Source organism: Medicago sativa, chromosome 7 (genome assembly GCF_051527215.1).
Source record: "Medicago sativa cultivar Bolivia chromosome 7, Bolivia_mono, whole genome shotgun sequence".
Lineage (NCBI taxonomy): Eukaryota > Viridiplantae > Streptophyta > Magnoliopsida > Fabales > Fabaceae > Medicago > Medicago sativa.
The window spans coordinates 82,646,958-82,668,713 of record NC_140755.1 but is presented as its reverse complement, the minus strand read 5'-3'; the positions used below and the strand labels follow the sequence as shown (position 1 = coordinate 82,668,713).

General features: G+C 32.0%; 1 protein-coding gene and 1 long non-coding RNA gene across 2 annotated transcripts; both read right to left on the bottom strand.

Annotated features, from left to right (window-relative positions):
- Window positions 1-4,156: 4,156 nt before the first annotated feature.
- GLC (HXXXD-type acyl-transferase family protein) lies at window positions 4,157-11,055 on the bottom strand. The gene is made up of 2 exons (XM_085727170.1): window positions 9,354-11,055; window positions 4,157-5,339 (listed from the first exon to the last, which is right to left on the bottom strand). The coding sequence occupies exons 1-2, from the start codon at window positions 9,807-9,809 to the stop codon at window positions 4,455-4,457; spliced, it is 1,341 nt and encodes a 446-aa protein (XP_085583296.1). The 5' UTR covers window positions 9,810-11,055; the 3' UTR covers window positions 4,157-4,454.
- Window positions 11,056-17,717: 6,662 nt separating this feature from the next.
- LOC146909279 (uncharacterized) lies at window positions 17,718-20,432 on the bottom strand. The gene is made up of 5 exons (XR_015019413.1): window positions 20,298-20,432; window positions 19,452-19,631; window positions 18,277-18,986; window positions 18,071-18,184; window positions 17,718-17,956 (listed from the first exon to the last, which is right to left on the bottom strand). It is a non-coding gene; the product is annotated as an uncharacterized LOC146909279 (long non-coding RNA).
- Window positions 20,433-21,756: the final 1,324 nt, after the last annotated feature.

Below are 21,756 nucleotides of genomic sequence, written 5' to 3'. Positions count from 1 at the left end.
TCGATTTGATAATTGATTCGTTGAACTTGGTTCATGAACCAAATGAGTCGAACTTGAGTTGAAAATTAAGCTCGTTAAATAAATGAGTCGAACTTGAGTTGAGTATGGTTCGACTCGTTTGGTTCATGAATCAGCTCGATATATATAAAATATTATTTTGCATATTTTTATATAATATGTAATTTATTACAAGCTTCTTCTAATAATTATGTACTTTTCTGATAGGAATTATTACTAATTTATATAATAATCAACGATAATTGTAATGATAGAAGGAAAAAAGTTAATATCTTTTGAAGGCTTTTAAACAAACATTTGTACACAAATAGTCCCACATCGGGTGTTTTGAAAATATTAGAGAGTAAGAGTGTATATATAAGAGAGGTGGATGATGATGAGTACAACGTAAAACATGGTATGCGCTACAGTAGTAAGTGCTACTGCCTTTCTACTAGGGGTGGACAGCGGACGGTTTCGGCCGGTTTTCGGGGCCAAAACCTCATTCCGCCGTAAACCGCGGGTGACAAAACCACCCCCTTCTTCGTCCGTTTCAGCTTCGGGTAACCGAGATTTCGGTTTCTCGGTTTGGGCGGTTGTTTCGGGTGGTTTGTATCGGGTTTAAAAGAACACAAATCCAGATTTGACAGAGGAGAAGACATATGATTCCATCCACAAATAAACCAGTAAAACTATGATGAACAATGAAGATTATGATCTAGTACGAATAAACCCAGATTCGAAAATAGAAGAGAAAGAAAAATTATGCTACAACAATGAAGATGGTGATGATGTAGTCTGATGATGATGCATAGAATGATAAAGATGATGAACTGTGATGTACAGGAATAGATTCATGAAGCTGCGGTACAGCTGAACAAGAAACAGGGAAGCAAAACAGAAAGATGAACTGGAGAAGATTTGAGTGAAAGAGTGAAACGGCGGCACAAATGCATCTAGGGTTTCAGTGGGAAAAAAATTAAGTATTTATATGGAGGCTGTTTGGGCTGGACTGAGTTGAAAAACATATTGGGCTTAACTGCGGTTCGGGTTCGGTTTAAAACGGTGCTATACACACCCCCCGTAACCGTCCCTTACTACCCAGCACAAACCGAATTCCCCAACCCGCCAAATCGCCAACCCGGTTTGACCCGCCCGTTCACCTTTATTTTCTTGCGGTTCGGCCGGTTCCGGGGCGGGTCGGACCATCTTGTCCAGCCCTACTTTCTACCTTCATAGTTTTATTGAAGTTATATTTTTGTTTTTTTTTTAAGTCAAAGACATGTATTTTTGACAAAAAAAAAAAACTTTTTTGAAGAAAAAAAGCTTTTGAAGTATACAATTCGAGTAGACGAGTTGAACCTAACGAGCCAAACCGAGTTGTTCGTGAACTTTAAACGAGCCGAACTCGAGCTATAAAAAAGGTTCGTTTCAAACTCGAGTCGAGTTTCGAGCCGAACCAATTTTTATCGAGTCGAGTCGAGCTCAGACAGGTTCGACTCGACTCGACTCATTTTCAGCCCTAACAAAGAGATAAACTTATAAAATATAATAATATTATTTTAAAATGTTGTTTTGGTGTTCATCATCAGGTTCCCATGAAAAGAAAGTTCTAATAATCCAAAGTTCGGTTGTGAGATAAATATAGTCTGTACAAAAATTATTTTATCCAATATTAAACTCCATATTATTATTTTATTTTATAAATCTATCTCTCACCAAATTAAAATGTCAATTAAATAAAGAGAATCTCAAGTCATATAATAGTCATTTCCAGCTCAATTTCAAATCATTACTAAACCTTTTTTATCCTCCAAACAACAACTTGGCAGAACAAAAGATATACCCCCAGGCCTTTATGAACAACCACTTGTAGCATACTCCCTTCATTTTAAAATGAGTGTCGCTTTAGCCAAAAAAATTTGTTTCAAAATGAATGTCACTTTCGGTTTTCAATGCAATAATAACTTTTTCTTTTCAATTGTACCCTTCAATTAATACTATGTTACACTACTTCCAAAGTATTATTTTTTCTTTAATGAAAATCAAACCAATAGTTGATTAGGATAATTTGGTAAAATTGCTATGACATTTGACTACTTTATTCCATTCCTTAATTTGTGTGCAATTGGCTAAAGCGACACTCATTTTAAAACGGAGCGAGTAGCTAACAATATTAATAAGATCTTTTCCATGACCCCACTAAAATTCTTTTCTTTATTCAACTTTCATTCTCTATCGATCATTTTTGGGTTTCTTCTCATCCTTCAAGAAAAATACACTCAATTTTACTTTTATTTAAAACAAACAGCTGTGAGAGAAATTTGCACTCCCTTTCTTCATATATTTTCACGTGACACACTTTTTCTGTGATATATCTAAACAATACATAAAATTCCTCTATATTGTAATTGTAGATGAAATTAAAGAGAGATGGGCGTAATTTTTCCTTAGAAAAAGCACAGATTTTAATGCAATAGATAATTTATCTTTTTTTAACAAAATAAAATGAATTATATTAACAATAAAAAGTATTCCTCACAACAGTACAAGATGTACTAAAGAGAAATACCAGAGTAACACAAACGACTGAAAAGAGTAGAAGAAGAAATAGTGTTGTTAATCAATGCTCAAACAAGAGAAAAGGCTAAGCTACCAACCATGATAACCAAAAGTTAAATTAACATATTATGCCTTCAGCGACTAGGAAAGTAACTTGTCTTTATCTAAAACATGATGAATAGGGATTTTCTTTTGACTAAATATTCTATTATTTCTCTGTTTCCAAATTACCCAAACGAATGAAAACCAAATAACATACATAAAAGATCGTCATACTTTTGAACAACATGTTAAAAAGACAAATTGCATACAATGATCTGAAATATTTGAAGGATCAACCGAAGAGAAATCAATCCAATGCCGAACATGCTAACAAATGCTGCTGAAGAAATTACAATTCAAAATCAAGTGATTAGCTGATTCTGAAGCACCACACCCTCTAACACAAAGTTGAGAGTCTTAATTAAGGATGTCTAGCCTAAATTAAGGAATGTTCTTGTGTCAAAGAAGATCTGAAACAAGAGTATGAACATGGGGAACAAACTGAAGTAACAACTGATATATGTTCCACTGACAGGCTAACCAACCGGCGAATCTAATTTTCACTGTCAATGACCTCTGTTGCTAACTTGTAAAATAACATTGTTAAGTAAAGCGCTACACTCCACTACCAACTTCTCTTCCCACACAAACAAATATCGCCTCTAATTCAAAGCATCTCCTCCCTCGTTCCACCCAAAAGCAAACATATATGTCATTGACAGGGCAACCACAAAATTTAGCCACTTATATATATATATATATATATATATATATATATATATATATATATATATATAATAAAAGAAATATATGGTTTTTATGTGACTTTTTTTTTACTTCTAATTACCCTTAAGCAAATTTGTGAGAGAGATGAAGAGAAAGAATGAGTAAAAAAAATAGGGTTTGTAAAGTTAATATAAGAGTAAGGGCTATTATGGTAAATATTGACGAAATTTTGGTTATAACCTAAATTTTTTGGGGTGTAACTAGAAAAAAAAAATCAACGGGTAGAGTATTTGTAAGTAAACGTAAATAATATTTAAATGCTTAATCCATACTAGCGTAAGACGAGGACCCATGTTCGTCTATCTATTCTTTTTATTGCGATAACGCGTGTAAATCATTAATAATATTTTTTTATAAAATTTATATTTTAATTAAAATTAGTTAGATTTTGGTTGAAATTATATGTTTAGAAGTTTGTGGCGTTTAAACTCTTATCGATTTCAATAACACTAACAACATATAATTCTTATAGGAAAATTTGTTTAAGGGTATAATTGAAATAATGTAAAATCTAAATCAAAATCCTTCATTCCCTTGTATGCTTTTATAGATAATATTGTTCCTATTATAGTGAGTTGGTTCCTATTACAATGGTATTTAACTATTTTTTAATTAATAATTTAAGTAATATTATAAAAAGGATAAAATAGTAAATGAATACTTTAACAAAAGGTAAAATTGAAAAAGGAAGTAAATTTAATACAAAACTATTCGAAAAACACTTAAGGAATTGTACCTAAGTTTTTTTCTTTTCTTTATATATATAGCATAGAAGATAATCACATCAATATTTAAACAAGAGAAATGGCATTTGTACAAACATTTTATGACAACTTTATCTTTCATACCCACATTATGTTTTAACTTTCTCTCTCTATGGTTTTGGTTTCTGCGTTAATATCTACTTTTCTTTGTAAATATATGGTTGTCCTAAAAGTTGTCACACAAATGGTTGTTCAAATAACACACCTCTTTAAATAATTATTACAACTCGATTATGTTTATTTCTCCGCATATATAACCATGTCATGAAGACTAGACTTGTAGATTTCATACATCAATATAGATTAAATCAAAAAAGTGTAAAATAAACTCTTAAATTTTTCCATTTCATCATGAGGAAGAGCCACTATAATATTTACTCCATCACCACCACCTTCACCTCCATTAAAAGAAGGAACTAATAGTATAATATCCTTCCTATGATAAACCACCGGACAACAATATTTAGGCTTCCCCCATGGATATTCCACCTCCTCAAACCCTAACCTCCACCATGAAGACACCAAAACATCCCCATTTGGAAAACCATTATACAACTCTCCCCAGTCAATAATAGATCTTGCATACTCATCACTCATTCTTCTTGAACCCTCCTCCACCATATCCACCAACCTTGAAAATTCACCTTCCTTCAGTTCCTCACACTTTGTCGAAGCGTACGCTGTTAATACTGCATTCCCAGTGTACGCTTTTGGCAATGGAGGATTAAATCTTGAACGTATATCAACCGCATACAAAATAGCAGATGATCTATTAGGATCGTATGATTTAGACAATGCTTTACATCTCCATATATGTGCGGTGACAACATTAAAACTGTTGACACGAGAGGTGTTATTACCTTTTGCCTTTTCCTTAAGGTTGTTGATATCTTCATATGTCAGTTGAAAAACCATGAAGTCAAGTTCTTCTGAGGATGCTTCAAAGACACCAGATTTAATGCCTAAAGGTAGATTATCGACCTTGATCATCTCAGGGTGGGGGAAGTTGACATGTGGAGGGGATCGTGCAGCCAGGAGTTGTCTGTCATGGAAGGGTGTCACAGTCAATTGCATGTTGGTAGCCAATGAAGCAAGGTTGTCTAAGAAATTTTTAAAGCTAAGTCCGTCAAAGATTGCATGGCTTGTTGTGAAGCCTATTGCGAGACCACCACACTTGAAGGATGTTAGCTGTGAAGCAATTAATGTAACAGCATTAGTTTCTAATTAAACTTAATTTCGATCAATTATGATTGAAATTAGGGTTGGGAATTGGCGAGGCCGGCCTACAGTGGCCTACGGCCTGGCCTGTTTAGGCTTGGCCTAGATTGGCCTGTTTATTAAAAAGGCTTGGCTTAGGCTTTTGAACAAACCAATTTAAGTAAATAGGTGAGGCTTAGGCTATTAAAAAAAGCCTATGAAGCCTAATATGCCAGCCTATTTATGCATATTATTAAAATTTATTTTTTATTTATAATAAAATATAATTTATATCAAACATAAAATTAAATAAACAACTCAAATAATGGACTTTTTAAATAGGTTTTAAGACCTTATAGTGAAATAGGCTTTATAGTGATAGACAAGCCTTGCAATGAAATAGGCTTTAAGGCCTATTTAGCCTATTTAGAAGTAGATAAAATGGAATATTCAATGACTTTAATAATAAGTAGGCCTGTAAATAGGCTTTCAGGCCAGGCCAGGCTTTTAAATAGGCCAGGTCAGGCCAAAAAAATAGGCCTCTGAAAGGCCATAGGCCAGGCTCAGGCTTGCAAATTTTTTCATAGGCCAGGCTCAGGCCTATCAAAGTCTGGTCTGGCCTGGCCTATTCCCAACCCTAATTGAAATAATGTTTCATATATTTTTCAACCAAAAAATTAAATATCTTTTTTTGTCAACTTGCCTCGTTGTTATACTCGCACACTATAAGTGTGGATAAGTGGGAAATTTAAGGTTTAAACTCTGACCGCCGTATACTAATGTTTATTTTTGGGAGAGTATACTAATGTTTATGAAACTACCAAACGAGTTGCATTTACATAAATTAAAGATCTAATCTTTTTTCTTTGAAACAACTAAAGTTTATTAAATGTTTTATATACAAAAGACGCACAGAGCAAGGCACAAATAAATAAAATAGAACACGGACGCCGTATATATGCAGAATATCCAAACCTAAAACTGTCGAAACATAACAACAAAACAAGCCAAAACCTAGACAAAGAAAACACGTGCAGGACACCAAATCGCAAGTAGCTGGAAAAAAAAAAGCCAGCCAAACGTCCCAAACCCAATCAATAGTATAAGGGGTCGTTTGTTTCAAGTTTACAAAATATAATCTTGGGAATAATTTTTCTGGGAATATAAGGATGGGAATTTTATTCGCGGATTTACTGAGAAAATGTGTTTAGTTAGTATTTAAAGTATTCCTGGAAATGAATGATAAAATGATATTTATGGATATTAATTAATGATTTTATTCTCACCTTTATTCCTCCTAATTTCCTTATGAACAAAACAACATTCTCAGAAACTTCTATTCCCATGAATAAAATTTTAAAAATTTGAAACAAACATAGAAATATATCTTTCCTACTATCATATTCCCAGGAATCTCCAAATATGACTTGAAACAAACGCTCCCGAAGGGAAATGCTGAATAGTAAACATATGTAATTAAAGTAATTATTTTAAAAGGTATCCAAACAAATTAGAAAAGAAGCAAACAATATTTAATCATACTTGAATGAGAAAAATGAAAGATTGCAAAGTAGAGAAAAGTTCTTAAAATGGAGTTAAAAGAAACAGTAATGTTATTTGTCCAAGAAATTTTATCAAGAATTTATCCCGAACTTTTTTTGGTTTCCTTAAACATTGCTTCGGGGCACCGGTTAACATAACCCAAGAATCAAATATAGCAATATTACATTAGAAATTGTACAATCATTTTCTAAAAAACCTAAAATGTGTCATTTTCAACTTAAAACTTTCTTTTTTGACTTCTTTAATTAATGCACTCGGAGCACTGGTTAACATATTAGCCATACAATTTTAACTCACATTGATGATAGAATTAAATACAATCGATTTTATATACTCCTCCGGTCCTTTTTATAAGAAAAGAAACCAAAAATCATCAAAACCAAGACAATCATTAGTGGTTGTAATTTTTTGAATATTTTTACAAATACACCCTTATAAAATTTTGTGAAGTATTAAGTATACCCACCAATATTAAAAAGACAAACATTAAATGAGGGTTAGAGAAGTCTTTTAAACAATAAATGTATCTTAAAGTTGTGACTTTTTCTTATATATAGGACCAAATTTTTTTTTTGAAAATTTTCTTATAAATAGGACCGGAGGGAGTACATCGGACTATTATTTGTCATTTATAACAATGTGGATAAACCCTCTTAATTAGATTATCTCTTGAAAAAATAAACACATTTATAACAACAAACAAACGCATTTAATAACAAAAATCTCTTGAAAGAACAAACGCATTTAATGACAAAGAAAAACCATGTGCATACCGTAAAAAAAAAAAAAACAGTGCATATTTAAATGTACAAACAAACATTTTTCCACTTCTCTTAACAAGGTTGGGCTGGGTATGTGTCTTAGGGATGATGATCGAGCATTTGTTCTTGCAAGAACGGAATGGTTTACCTCTCTTTGTGATGTAGATGTGGGGAAGGCTGTTGGATTGCATACATCTTTGGATTGTATCTCTAATCAACAGTTTGTTAATGTCGATTTTGTACTTGATTGTAAAAGAGTTGTTGATGGTGTAAATTTATGCCAGCGATAATAACACATTTCAAAATGTTTCAAATGCATTAAAGCTGAGGAATTTTATAATGGAAAATGCTACTTGTTGCGACAAAAAACTTCACGAAAGTTTCACGATGCATATATTTATACTGTAGCAACATTTAATTTTAGTTGGACCCACCCTTGTATTCCACTAACCATCCTAATCCAACGAAGAAAATTCATTCGCTATGTTTTCTTGATGATAATTGTCGCCAGCAATAGCATCACTCTTTTATAATCTCGGTGTAATAATAGTGATTTTCAATATGAAAAGCTACACACAAGCTCATCCCTGAAAAATATTTGGAAAATTTGAGCAACTTCAAACAAATCATCACAATTGCATCCTTGATAGCAGCGATCTGGTCTTTAATTAGCTCCAAGTTTGAGTAAAAATAATGTCAACTTCATTTGATTGGATGGGAAGAGTGGGAAGAAGAAGGAGAATGGTTACAAATTCGTTTGAGAGGGATGAATTAGGATTTAGGGATTTAGAGATTTGTGTGTGTTAATTTTGAATTGTTTACTGTCACTTTGATTCCTAGATCCATTCACACTTTCTTGTCAAACAAATCTATATATAGCAAACTCGGCATTTAACAGTCATTTTAACTTTAAGGATTAAACTGGCTAACGGAGGTACACATCCAGGGACTATTTTGCATTTAATCCTGAGTCATGGATCATTGTGACAGTGAGGTGAAAAGTCACGGATCAAAACAACCGTTTTTCCGAAGAAAATGATTAGTTGAGTAGATTTTAATGGTAAAACTCTTGTGAGTAGATTGCTAACATGTCAAAAAATTCTTTTGAAAATGTCATGCTTAGACCTAAAAATAAGCTAATGACGGGCTACAAGACAAATTTAAACTTACTAGATCAGACTTGTGTTTTGCAAAACCTAGTTTTATTTTTTAGTGAAACAATTCTTTGTCAAACTTTACTTTCTTCCCGGGATTATCAATACTCCTTTTTGAGAACCAAAGGGTTAACGTCAAAAAAACGGTTAATGGATGATTAAAAAAAATTTGGCGATTAATGGATGCAGGGTTAAATTTTAACAATTGTAATACTTGCAAATTTCAATTTGCGCAATAAGAATTTGAGAGACTAAAATTACACGATCATAACATTCAAACAATTCCATCCTTAAAAAAAAATCACTTAAACAATTCCTTAAAAAAAAACATATAAACATTTGAAATTGTAATTCAATCTAAAATAAAATATGTCAAAGGTGTCGCAATGTCATGATCCTCATTATTGTGAAAAACTATGGACAAATACAGATTTTATACGAACAAAATGTGTTTATCAAAATCTCAAAAACCTTTACTTAAGGAAACCTTTACTAAGGATGATAAATTGACAAGAATATATTTGTACCTGGACAACACATAGCGGTATATCACCTATCTTATGGAAATCTTTTGCATTGTGAACAAATTGTCCAAAAGCTTGATTAGGATAACCCAAGTTTCCAATTTGATCCAATTTGTATTCACTAGAAGCCACAACAAAACCAACACCTTCTGCATTGCAATCTATTTCCAACCTGTTGGTTTCAGAGTTCATCTTTAATCTTCCAGCAAGGAAGTCATAAGCTACTAGAGCATCTTCTAAAGCTTTCTTTAACTTCTCGGTCACTATTTGAGGAGGGAAATCTTTGTTTGCTTCGAAGAATTGAACCGTTTTCACGTGAAAATCGAGAACCTTGTCTATGTTTGATAAGAACAAGGATTTCTTTTCGATTTGTTTTGATGGAAAAATCATTGAAGTTTTGTGGATTGTCACCTTCATGTCTTGAAGAAGAGGTATAGTTTCTTGGCTAGTGGTTCCCATCCCCTATTGAAAATAATGATAGCGAGTGTGTTTGTGTTTTTGTATTTGTTGGGTCCTTTATATATAGTTGGTGCGATATTGAGAACAGTGACAGGGCTAGCATAAAATTTAGAATATCAAAAATATTAAGATGGGGTAAAATTGTTAGGTACCAGAGTAAGAAAATATTATCACGCAGCTAAAATAAGAGACGAGAAAAGAGGAACTGAACACACAATATTTTTACGCGGAAACCCCTCAACAAATAAGGGGAAAAAACCATGGGGCAAGAGTAGAGAACTTTCACTAAGTGGAAGAAATTACAGGACCTCTCTCTAAATGCAAGGAGAGTACAATTACCACCCTCTCTTGTAAATAGGAGAATACTGATACTACCTAGGAGAAGCCTCACAAGGAAAAACTATTTCTTTCTTTCTATATTTTTTCTCTCTAACTCTACTAGAACAAAACACTTGTTGTTGTGTTACTTTGTTTTGTGATGAGATGAAAAACAATGGTACAAAAGCATGCTATTTATACTAGTGTCCTGTGTGATATCAATTCTATACCTATCTATAAAAGGGATTTTATGACTTGAAAAAAAAAGGGTTTTATGATGTCACAAAACGGTCGCTCAAGTGGTTGTTAGAGCTCATCAAATGTTGGAGGATTGGACGCTTGAGAACGCCATCACAACGATGTTCGCCATAATCAACCTCGCACAACTACACCTTGGAATATGCAGTTCTCGACATAGTCTTTAGAGCAGCCCCCCATGTCTGTTGCAGCGGACCCTCAAGCTGATTTGATTTCTACTTCAGCTGATCAGCTTCTTTCTCAGGTCAGTTGAACATAACAAGTATTGGCATGTGTTTACGTGGCGAGGATGGGGATTTTGTGTTGTCAAGAACCATGTGCTTTCTCCTATGTGTCATGTGGATGTTGCTGAAGCGTTAGAATTATTTCATGCTTTAAAATGGGTTAGCAGACATACAATTTGATGATGTGGACTTCGTGCTCGACTCCAAAACAACGACAATCAGCTTTCACAACTGTCGGGTAGTTGCTACGGAATTTAACAATATATATCTCAGCGAAGGAATATTTTTGCTTCTCAGTTTACAAACTCTTGAGTGGAGTTTAATAGATGAGAATCAAATGCGGTTGCTCACGCCCTTGCAAGGGCAGCCACGTTATCAGTTAGTCTCACCACTTATTTGGATATACCCTCTTGTATTGATACTCTTATTATTAATTAAATGTTATGAACATCTTTCTTTTACAAAAATGATTTTGGTGTAGGTTTTTTTCTTCTAATCATACCCTTCATTTAAATATAAATGTTCAATTAACAAAGTTAGTAAAATTTCATTATATAGAAACAACTCAACTACAATAGGAACAATGTAGACTAAATCTCTATTTGAGTGTAGTATGTTCAAAATGTATATACAATTCAACGTAATAGAAAAGCGAAAAGATGAGTCATCGTCTTAACGCTAGTATTAGTAAAATGATTATATATTTAAAATCCAATTGACGGGGATGATTAGTTCACTTGGTTGAGTTAAGGGATCAAAGAAGTTAAGAAGCTAAATGATGAAAATTCTAATCGGTCGTCAAACTATAAATAGATTATGGTTTCCAATATATCAGAGAAATTGTATATTGTTTCTTCTTTCCATATGAAGAGTGTCTAACACATAAGAAGTCTTGATTGAGGAAGGAAGAACCACAAGTTAATGGATGATCATTATATGTATTTCTCTCTTTATGTTTGAGATCGTTATCGTTAAGAGACTTCTTCCTAAAACTTATCTCTAACATCTTTGATATATCAAACATGTCGTATATGCATGTTCATATGTTTTTGTTTCAGCATTAAAGTAAACTACGATTATGGTTATTATTTGTTAATTGACATGTCTTAATTTCAAGAAGTTGAACTCGATGACTCTTAAATGAGACAAATTCATATCTAAATCTAAAAATAAACGATATCCATTCATTCAAATTGATCGAGTACATCGATACAATACAAATTCAAAGTTGCTAAAAACAAAAAAGATGGATCTGCGAACAAACTTACATCATCCATGTTATAATAGCATAAAAAGACAAAGTACTTATGTGTACAAATATGATTATATTCAAGTCTCTGGAAAACTAACGTGTCCGTATTTGCAACGTTGACAACACCAAAGTCATCAATTGAATCAACACTTACTAAAAGTTAATCATTCAACCTGAATCAAATAAACATTGTACGAGACGAGAAATCAAAAACACCACACGAAAATGAAAAATCAAATCAAACAAAGTTGGACAAACACGACAAAACCACAAAAACAAACAAAATAAGTTTAAAAACATGTGAAATCCACTTAGTATTTAACTAAAAACAATTCTTATGTAATTTAGGTCAAAATTAACCTTAAATCATTCATCTTTGATCGATAAGAATTTTAGAATGAAAACTTTAATTCACCCATTTTATATGCGGACCGATCATAGTTCTCCCACTTAATTTTTATGAATGAATTCAATAGATCATAAATGATTTTTTTTTTGAAGGAATAGATCATAAATGATAGTTCCAGTTAGGGCTGGACAGCGGACGGGTTCGGCCGGATTTCGAGTTCAACATCCAGAACCGACACAACCCACGGTTGGAATATCATCATCCGTCTCCGTCCATCACATTCTTCGGTTTCAATGGTTACGGTTTCGGCGGTTTATGCGGTCGATCGAGCGGATTGCATCGGTTTTACAGTAAATAAAATTTGTTCGAATTTTTTTCTCAAATTCATAATATGAGCACTACACATCCAGAAACAAATCTAAATCTCTTGTTGAAGAAGATAGAAGAAGTGATACAGCAAGATCTAAGTGGAGAATGTAAATAAAAAAATCAAAGAAAGAAGAAGAATCCATTGAGTTATGGCCTTGTAACATTTTCTCTGCTAATGTTGTTAATGTTCTTCCACCTTCATGCTTCAAGAATGTGAAGAGAATGAAATTTTATGAAAGAAGGAAAAAAATCAGTCTGTGATAAAGTAAAATGAAATTCAAAAGGCATAATACAGCCCCTAGTTTTGTACGTTGGTTTTGGGGAGAGAGAAAATTGATGGTTTTTAGAAAGTGGCTACCACTTTTCAAGGGTATTATTTTATTAGTGTTATCTCTGATTCTCTTCTACTACTGCCTAGTCACATCCAGCCAGTATTGAATTTTGAATTAAGAGTATCGGTCGGGTTTCGGGTATCTATGGGTTGGATTTCGTGAACCGTACTCGACAACCACTAACCACCTTAAACCGAATCTTTAAACCCGATGACCCGCCTAAACGGGTCGCCCCGCCCGTTTATCTTTTTTTGCTTGCGGGCCGGCCGGTTTTGGACGGGTCGGCCCAATCTGTCCAGCCCTAGTTCCAGTATACAATGAATTGCATTACTAAAAGAAGAAACGGGTATGCCAATCATTGAAGGTTTAAATATAACCACCTACCGTTGACCTCTTCCTATAATTGCATTATTCCAACCACCAACTACCCTTGGGTCTTGTCTTTATTTAATGAGAAATGGGATACTTAATCTTTCATTCTATGATACTCCCTCTGGTCCTTAATATAAGAGAAGAATCTTTTTTTAGGTTCATTGAATAATTAATGTATTTGGACTACAATATAGACTAAATACATCATTTATTCAATGAACCTAAAAAAAGAATTTTCTCTTATATTAAGGACCAGAGGGAGTAACTAGTTTGGAGCCCGTGTCAAGCACGGGTAAATAAATCACTGTTAAAAAAAGAATTTAGTTTTAGAGATTAATCTTCATGCATTGATGGTGTAAATTCTTTTATATTTAGCTAAATCACGTCAAATAATTTTTTTTTGCGGTATTTTAGGAACTAACTTAAAAAGTGGTATCATGGTGTAATTTGGTCAAACATATGTGTAAAAGATTTTTCTAGTATCGATGTATACAAATTAAATCTTTAGTTTTACGTTTTAGATTAACCAAACTTACAGTCAACGATGGGATAAAAATTCAAAATTATATATAATTTTATACCATGCTGCATAACTCTGTATTTTTATACAAATATATTGACAAACTTTTTTTTTTATACAAATATATAAAATAATGAAATTAATAAAAGGGTCATGGTCCATTGTTAAAGTTATTTTAGTAATAATGTGACGAACTCAACTTCGAATTTCGTCCTAAGATATGTAGTCTATTTTTCTCTTTTTGTTTGGTCAAATAGCTCAGTGGCTAGAATTCACCTTTTAAGATGAATAAGTGAAGTGTCCGGGGTTCAAACTTGGATCCCTGCATATAACAATGTATTGTCCCTACTAACTGAGTTATGCACACGTAGAGTATCTTTGTCATATTTTCTTACTTGTAAAAATTTATTCATGTTCCTATGGTTTTAAATATTAATTATACATAAAGAATATTGATCTTTTTAAAATAAAAAGATGTCGATTATATTAAAATAACTTTATTCATAAATATTCATCCCTGTGTATGAAGTTTTATTTATATAAAAACAAATAAAAATTTGCTAATTTTTAAATAAAACGATGTTAATATTTTACTTCTCTTAAAATATAAATTCATAGTAATCAAGATGATAAAGCTATTTCATATTAAAGGTTCAAGATTATTTTATAAAGTATTAGTTACAAATGGGGTCGAGTTTAGTTGATTGGTGGAAGAGCATAGGATTATCCAAACCTTTCATGCTTTTGAACCTTTCATTCTTCTTAGGGTCCAACTGATTTAATATAGATGAGAGATTTTAATGGAGGGAAGGGAATGAATGAGAGATATTTTAATTAAATATGAGTAATGATATTTTGACATCCATTTGATGACAGCTTTGTTGACAACCTTGTTTTTCTCACTTCTTATTGGTCAAAAACAATGGAGAGAGAAAAAGGAAGAAAGAAGATAACAACATCATGTGAGTATGAGAAAGAAAGTTGTCCAAAAGTTGTCAAAAAGTGGTTGTCAAAATATCATTTCTCATTAAATATATGTTTGGTTTAAAAGAGGGAAGATGAAGGAAGGGAATGAGGTGGGAAGATCTTAACTAAATACATGCTTGATTCATAAGAGAATGAGTTTTTAAAACTAAATTACCTCTTTACCCTTAAAGTCTTTAATTTTAATTTGACCTCCTCTTCTCCAATTTTTCTACCTCGCTTCCCTCCTCCAAATGTCCTCTCTTCCTTCTCTCCCGCCTATCCTGCTTCTCTTCCTCTCTCCCATCACACACCGCCGCCCTTTAAACTTCGTTTGATCATGTTATTCTTTTTTTTTTGACTTTGTTCCTGAATGATTCCAAAACGTGGATTTTAATTTTGCTCTTATTTCAAAAGACAGTTGCTACTTATTATGAAATCTTCGAATTCCAAACTCAAGCCTAGTTTGGCAAGACAATGAACTAAAATGTGTGGTGCTCTCTTCAATTGTCTCTGTCCATTCCAATTTGAGCAAGTTCTAGGACAATTTGTATGGACAATAGGATTTTCTGATAAGTACTAATTTAGCTACCCTTTACAAAGAAAGTTTTTTTTGAATCGAGAGATATTGTGATTGTTGGTTTAATAATATAGTTAATATCATTTTTGTTATTAATTTCTTGAATGAGATTTCATCTTATCATTGGATAAGATAATTAAGAACTTGCAGATCTTGGTTTACCAACAACAATCTTATATCGATAATCGATAACAGGAAAAACCAAAATAGATGGGTGTTTTTGTATCGTTAAATCATAGATGGCACAGAGATATGTTGCTCACGTTCTTTTTCTACAATCCAACTTTTCCTTATATCTACCAAACTTGTCAAATTACAGACAACTTTTTAAGAAAACAGAATCTATGATGGAATTCAAACTATAATGTATTTGTTTCACATTTAAAATGGTTGATTGCACTCAAATTTAACTTTTAAAATGATTATTATAATGGTGCAATTTTATGATTTGAACTGATTATTTTAGGTCTAATTAAAAACTACTCCATATCAATTTGTACTCAAACTAACGTTACTATGGTTGAAGGTACATTAACCGTAAACAAATTAAAATATAAGAGGATGAATATGATTATTTGGTTCTCACATAAAATGAGCATAATTGTATCAATGATAAATATTTGTCCCGTATTTTTTATGTATAAATGACAAATAATAGTCCGATGTATATGTTTTTTATATTTTTTCAGTGACGTATATTTGTTTAATATTTCTATGTATTAGTGATAAATATATGTCTCATGAATTTTACTCCCATTTTTTTATGTGGTAACGACAAATATATGTCCCGTATATTTTTATGTATCAATGATAAATATATGTCTCATGATTTTTTATATTTATTAGTGACAAATATTTGTCTTGTGTTTTCCCAACAAATTGTCTCATATTTTCACTCATTCACAAAATTAGATATTTTAATGATGATGTTGGCTTGTTTGCATTTTTTTTACAATAATTTCATTTTTGTTTATGCCATATGTTTCGTTTGTAATAAAAATGTTCGTATTTTTTGCATCTAATTTATAACATTTCATGTTTCCCAAAAATAAAAATAATTTTTTTTTCCTAAAAAGTAATACTTTGTTTGTTTCTTTGTGGAGTGTGATTTCTCATCTTTGTGATGCGTTTATTTGATTCGGGTTGAAATATTATCTTTGATCAAGTCAAGATCCAATCAATGATTTTAGCAACGTCAACGTTATCGAGAGACATGAGTATTCTAGAGATTTAAATAGTCTTATTTGTAGACATATGTACACTACCATTTTTTTAAGAGGCAAAAATACTACCATTTTTTTTTAATGTTAGCGTGAATGTTGTGTCTTTTTTCGCAGATTCATCTTTTCTATTTTAGCAGCTTTGAATTTTATCGATATATTGTATAGACTTGATTTGTTGAATATTGATTATTTTTGTCACAAAGAAACATGTTAAAGAAAGATCACATAATAAAAATAATTTGGAGACAGAAATATGACTGAAGTAAATAGAATGGTAATTTAAGTCGTGTCATTAAAACTCTTATAAAAAAAAATCTCTATAAAAAAAAAACTCTTATAAAAAAAATATATTATCATTAAAACTTGTTCTTAATTAATTTTTTGTATGGGATTACTAAGATTGCCACATGTAAGGGTTTTTTTTTTTTTGAGAATGTGATAGATGCATGCCATGTCTCGTTTGATTGAATATGAAATGTATGTATGGGAGATTTTTTTCAAAGGCATGTATAACTTCAGCCTAATTGCCAAAAAACAAAAAGATTAAATTAAACTCAATTGTGATCAAATTGAAAACCGATTGTAGACTAATCGCCTAATTATGACTTCATCCTAACTAGACTTTTCACCCGTGCCGCCGCACGGGTCATATATATAGTTCAAAACATTATCTGCACTTTTTATTAAAAAATATAGGTGCGAAATATCATAAGGTCTGTCTACAAAACTCATGTTATACGTATATACAATAACTTGTTTAATATAAATAAGTTTTTACCTATCAGTAAGTTTTTTTTTTTTTTGAATGAGCATATATGACTCTATAAGTTTGATTGCAATTTGAGATATAAAGGATTACACCGATGTCTGTGTCAACATGATTGAATTATAAAGCTGCCAATTAATACATACTTGGAATGAGAATTATAACACCAACGTATGTGTCAACATGGCTGGATTAGAAAGCTGCCAAGAAGAAACCGCATTGTTGACACCGTATTTTCAATACAATGCAAGATCAAATTTTTCCTAAACATATCTTAAAGGAAGTTAGAGTTTCAAGTGTGCAAAGGCCTTTATTCGTATAACTACACATTTTTTAAACCATAAACTTCTGGATTGAGATAAAAAAAATAGAAATAGTAATATCAAGATAACTAACTCAATACAATTCCATCACATAATGACAATACATTTGTTGTAATAGTCCAGATGGTTTCTGATATTATAATGCCAATACATTTGTTGAATTTTAAATATATGCGACTTATAGAGCATACATTAATGGATTAACAATTTAAAATCATAGCTTCTCAAAGGATCCATTTACGGGTAGGTCCTACAACGAAGATGGCTAAACAACATGCAAAGTTGTCTTCCAATTAACCTGATAATCTGGCAAAATACAGACAGTTTTATAGGTATGAGTGTTTATATTAACATATATAACTTAATTTAAACATGTTAAAAACTGAAATCTGCATAATATAATTGAACATACCAATAGAGATAATGTCCTTTAGATCGACAGAAGGATTGAGCAGCTAATATTGTTCATTAGTGGTTTTAAACAATGAAAATATTGCTAATAACAACACGTACATACTGAAATACCCTGCAAAAACACGGTAGCAACTAAAATAGTCATTTACAGTTCAGCACCATAAGGATAACTTAAAATCTGATGAATATCAGAACAACACTTACTTGCATCTAATTATAAATAGTTCCTAACACAGGTTCTGCACAGAAACGGAACACAGCCCCACTAAAACTCCTAACAATTGGAGAACCAAAGTTGCTGCTATAACAACTTAGCAAAGCTAGGCATGCTTCGCGCCCTAAGACAGCCGCACTAAACTACACCAAAAGGAGGCTACAAAGTGGTTTTAGCAGCAAAACAGTACCCAAAAGTCATGTCTATTAGTGTTCAATGTTTACACATTTTGGAAGACTTCGTTTTCAGCTGCATATCATAAGTTTAAGCAAAAGTCATGTAAATTTTATTTAACATTTTCAAAAACCGAACAACAAACCAATGACAGAAACACGGCTAAATTGTCAAACCAAATTAGATTTCTCAAAAACTTCCAATAAGAAATTGAAGCAGAGTCAAAAATTCACTGAAAAATGTCATTCTAAGCCAATGCAAGTTGGGAATTAAGCAACTATCATGACCATAAACCAAACACTTAGTTTATGTTACTATCATTTCTTATCAGATCTGAAACAAAAGAAAACAATAATAAACTCATTGCTGCTTTTGCTGTGAAGATATCTTGAGAACGAATGGTTCAACCCATAGCTTCTGGCCTTCTGCAGGTATCGTGCAATCAGAAGATATGTGCTTATCAAGTGTAGCTATGTTGCTTTTCCTGCGTAGTTTGATGTTACATCCAACTTGTCTAACACGATACCTGCAAGGAAATTAATTAAGATATAAATCTGAATTTCCATCACAAAGAGAAGCTTATATTCATAATCTAGTTGCAGGATCAAAAACATAGCAAACAGAATAAACATCAAAATATATTATCAACTATACCAAGAAATACACATAAACTAATCTTTACCATATCAATTCTTATTTTGTTTCTTTCTCACAGGGACCATGTTTTACAAAATTATGTTACCTTTAAACCAAATCACTGCTCTTTCGTAAAATATATGATCCAATCAAATTCATTTAAGGTTGAGTTTGGAAGGAAACTGAAAAACTTAACCTTCAAAACAGGAGTGAAGAATGAGAATCATAACCTTTCAACAATTTTAATTTCAATGACTATAATAATTCAAACTAAAATGAAATCAAAGCATGTATCCCAAAAAAGATGAATTTTTTTAACCCAGAGATTACAGGAGTGAAGAATGAGAATCATAACCTTTCAACATAAGTTAAGAATTTCAATTTCAGCTATATTTTCATCTTTTCTTCACTGCACAATGGAACCAAAAGGTTGCAAACTCCCTTCATAACTCAATTAGTAGTCATCAAACACTATCCAAACTCCAAATTAAGCTTACTCCAGCCTTTCCTTTAAAAAGCCCTACGTTCGCACAACCTACATTATGACAACAATCGATACAAACTCATTATGGTCACAAAGATGAATTTGACAAAAAAAAGTGAGTCAATAATTAACCATATGATTAGTGGCTCTCTCAAAAAAAAAAGGGGGATACTAAACAATATTTTATACATACAGGGGACCATATATAACCACAACCTTTTACTTCATTTAACATCCATATGCTCCCATAAGGACCTCAAAACCCTTAACCATATGTATGTTTATCATAAACATAAAGATAAAACAAACTCAAAATAGTACAAAGGAAATATAGCTAAAGAAATGAAGAGAATGAACTAAACAAAAGATGAAGGACACTGCACATATCACATAGAATAATTAGTACATAGAGCTGAAATCGCAACTCTGAAAAGTAATAAAGGTTTGTCTCAGAGTCATAATGTGTTGAAGATCTTAGTATTATACATAATACATTATTATAGTCGTGGTAGAAAATTAAATGGCTAACACACTTCTATCCGACTAACAGTATCACACTTATCATGTTATCATTTGCATAGAAAACATCGAATGGCTACAGAGCGTTCATTGATTCTTCACATACAAAAAACAATCTTAGTATAGTGAAGCTCCAATTTGATATGTAAATATTCTAAAAAGAAAGCTTCAAACAGGTTTTACGATTTGTCTACTAACCTCAAACCCCACGTTGGTCAAATTGAATGAAAGTTCCTATTGCATACACCATTTAGCAATTAAAATTGAAGCTTGTAAGTTACCCTTCCATCCTCTATTCATGTGATTTTGCAGCAACACATGTGAATTATACATAGCATAGTAATTATTTATATTACCATTCTTAATCATTACACGATGTTAAATCATTCTATAATAACTTTTGTACCCTTTGTTATAGTAAGAGACTTGCTGCCACTTGTTCTAAAATTAATTAATTGACAATATTGTTTAGATAAAATTTACTTGTTCGATGTAGACAGGGAAAAGAAGAATGAAGGTAACTTACATGGTGGATCAAGATTCTGGCACATCGGAAGAATGTGAGAAGAGCGTTTTTGTGGACGGCAATATCATCACGTCGGAGCAAGTGGATAACTTATTACTTAGATTTTATTCTTAGATTGCTAATTTCATTGTTGATTTCTTCGATTCTGTTCTTCGATTGCTCAAGGGAGCCCTGCAAAATCAGCTTCTATATGGCGGAGTTCCGCTATGTTTCTGGCGGCGAGAGCGGACAGTGGCATTGGGAAAATGGGGAATACAGAGGGAGAGAGAAAGCATGAGGGAGAGAGGGAGAGAGAAAGTGGTGCTGAATACAGAGGGAGAGAGGGAGAGAGAAAGCCTTGGAAAAAAATGTTAGAAGGGAAAAGAAAGAGGCACACGTTTTTTAGTATTGAGCAGTGTGCATAGTAATTGTCATGATTTATCTCATAATGAAAATGTGGAATTCAAATTTCAAAATTAGGAGCCAATTTAATTAAGCAACAGAGATTAATCTAACGGCTGGAATGATTTGGAGCCAAAAAATTAGGTTAAGTAAGTGGGATTAGGGTTAGGATGACTGCTAGGATTAGATATAAAAGATTGTAGACCAATCACCATAAATAATATTTTTATTTAAAAAATTAATTATCATTGATTTGTGGGATATCAAATTATTTGTGTTAACTGAGTGTTATTACATTTTTTTTTTTGACAAAAGAGTGTTATTACATGTAGTAGTTTTTTTTTGGTAGTGTACATGTAGTAGTTTATTACAATGATAGTCAACACATTATTACACTGGTTAAGAGGTAACACATTTTTTTTTTCAATATTATTTTTTAATTATTTGTAACGCATTTTTTTCTAAGCTTAATTAAGTGTGAGATATCAAATAATTTACAATAAGTTTTTCTCTAAGATTAATTTTGCAATAAAGTTAAGAGATATCACATTTTATAGGTCATAAGTCATTTGTAATCAAAGGGGTATATGAGGCTTATAAACCTTTTTTCTAAGTAACAAAACTTAAATAACAATTTTAACTCGAAAGCATTTGGTATTTTAATTTAAAAGCATTTGATTAATAACTTAGAAAAAAGAGTTTATAAATTCAAAACATAATTTATCTTTTAAATATATAGGCTTATAAGTC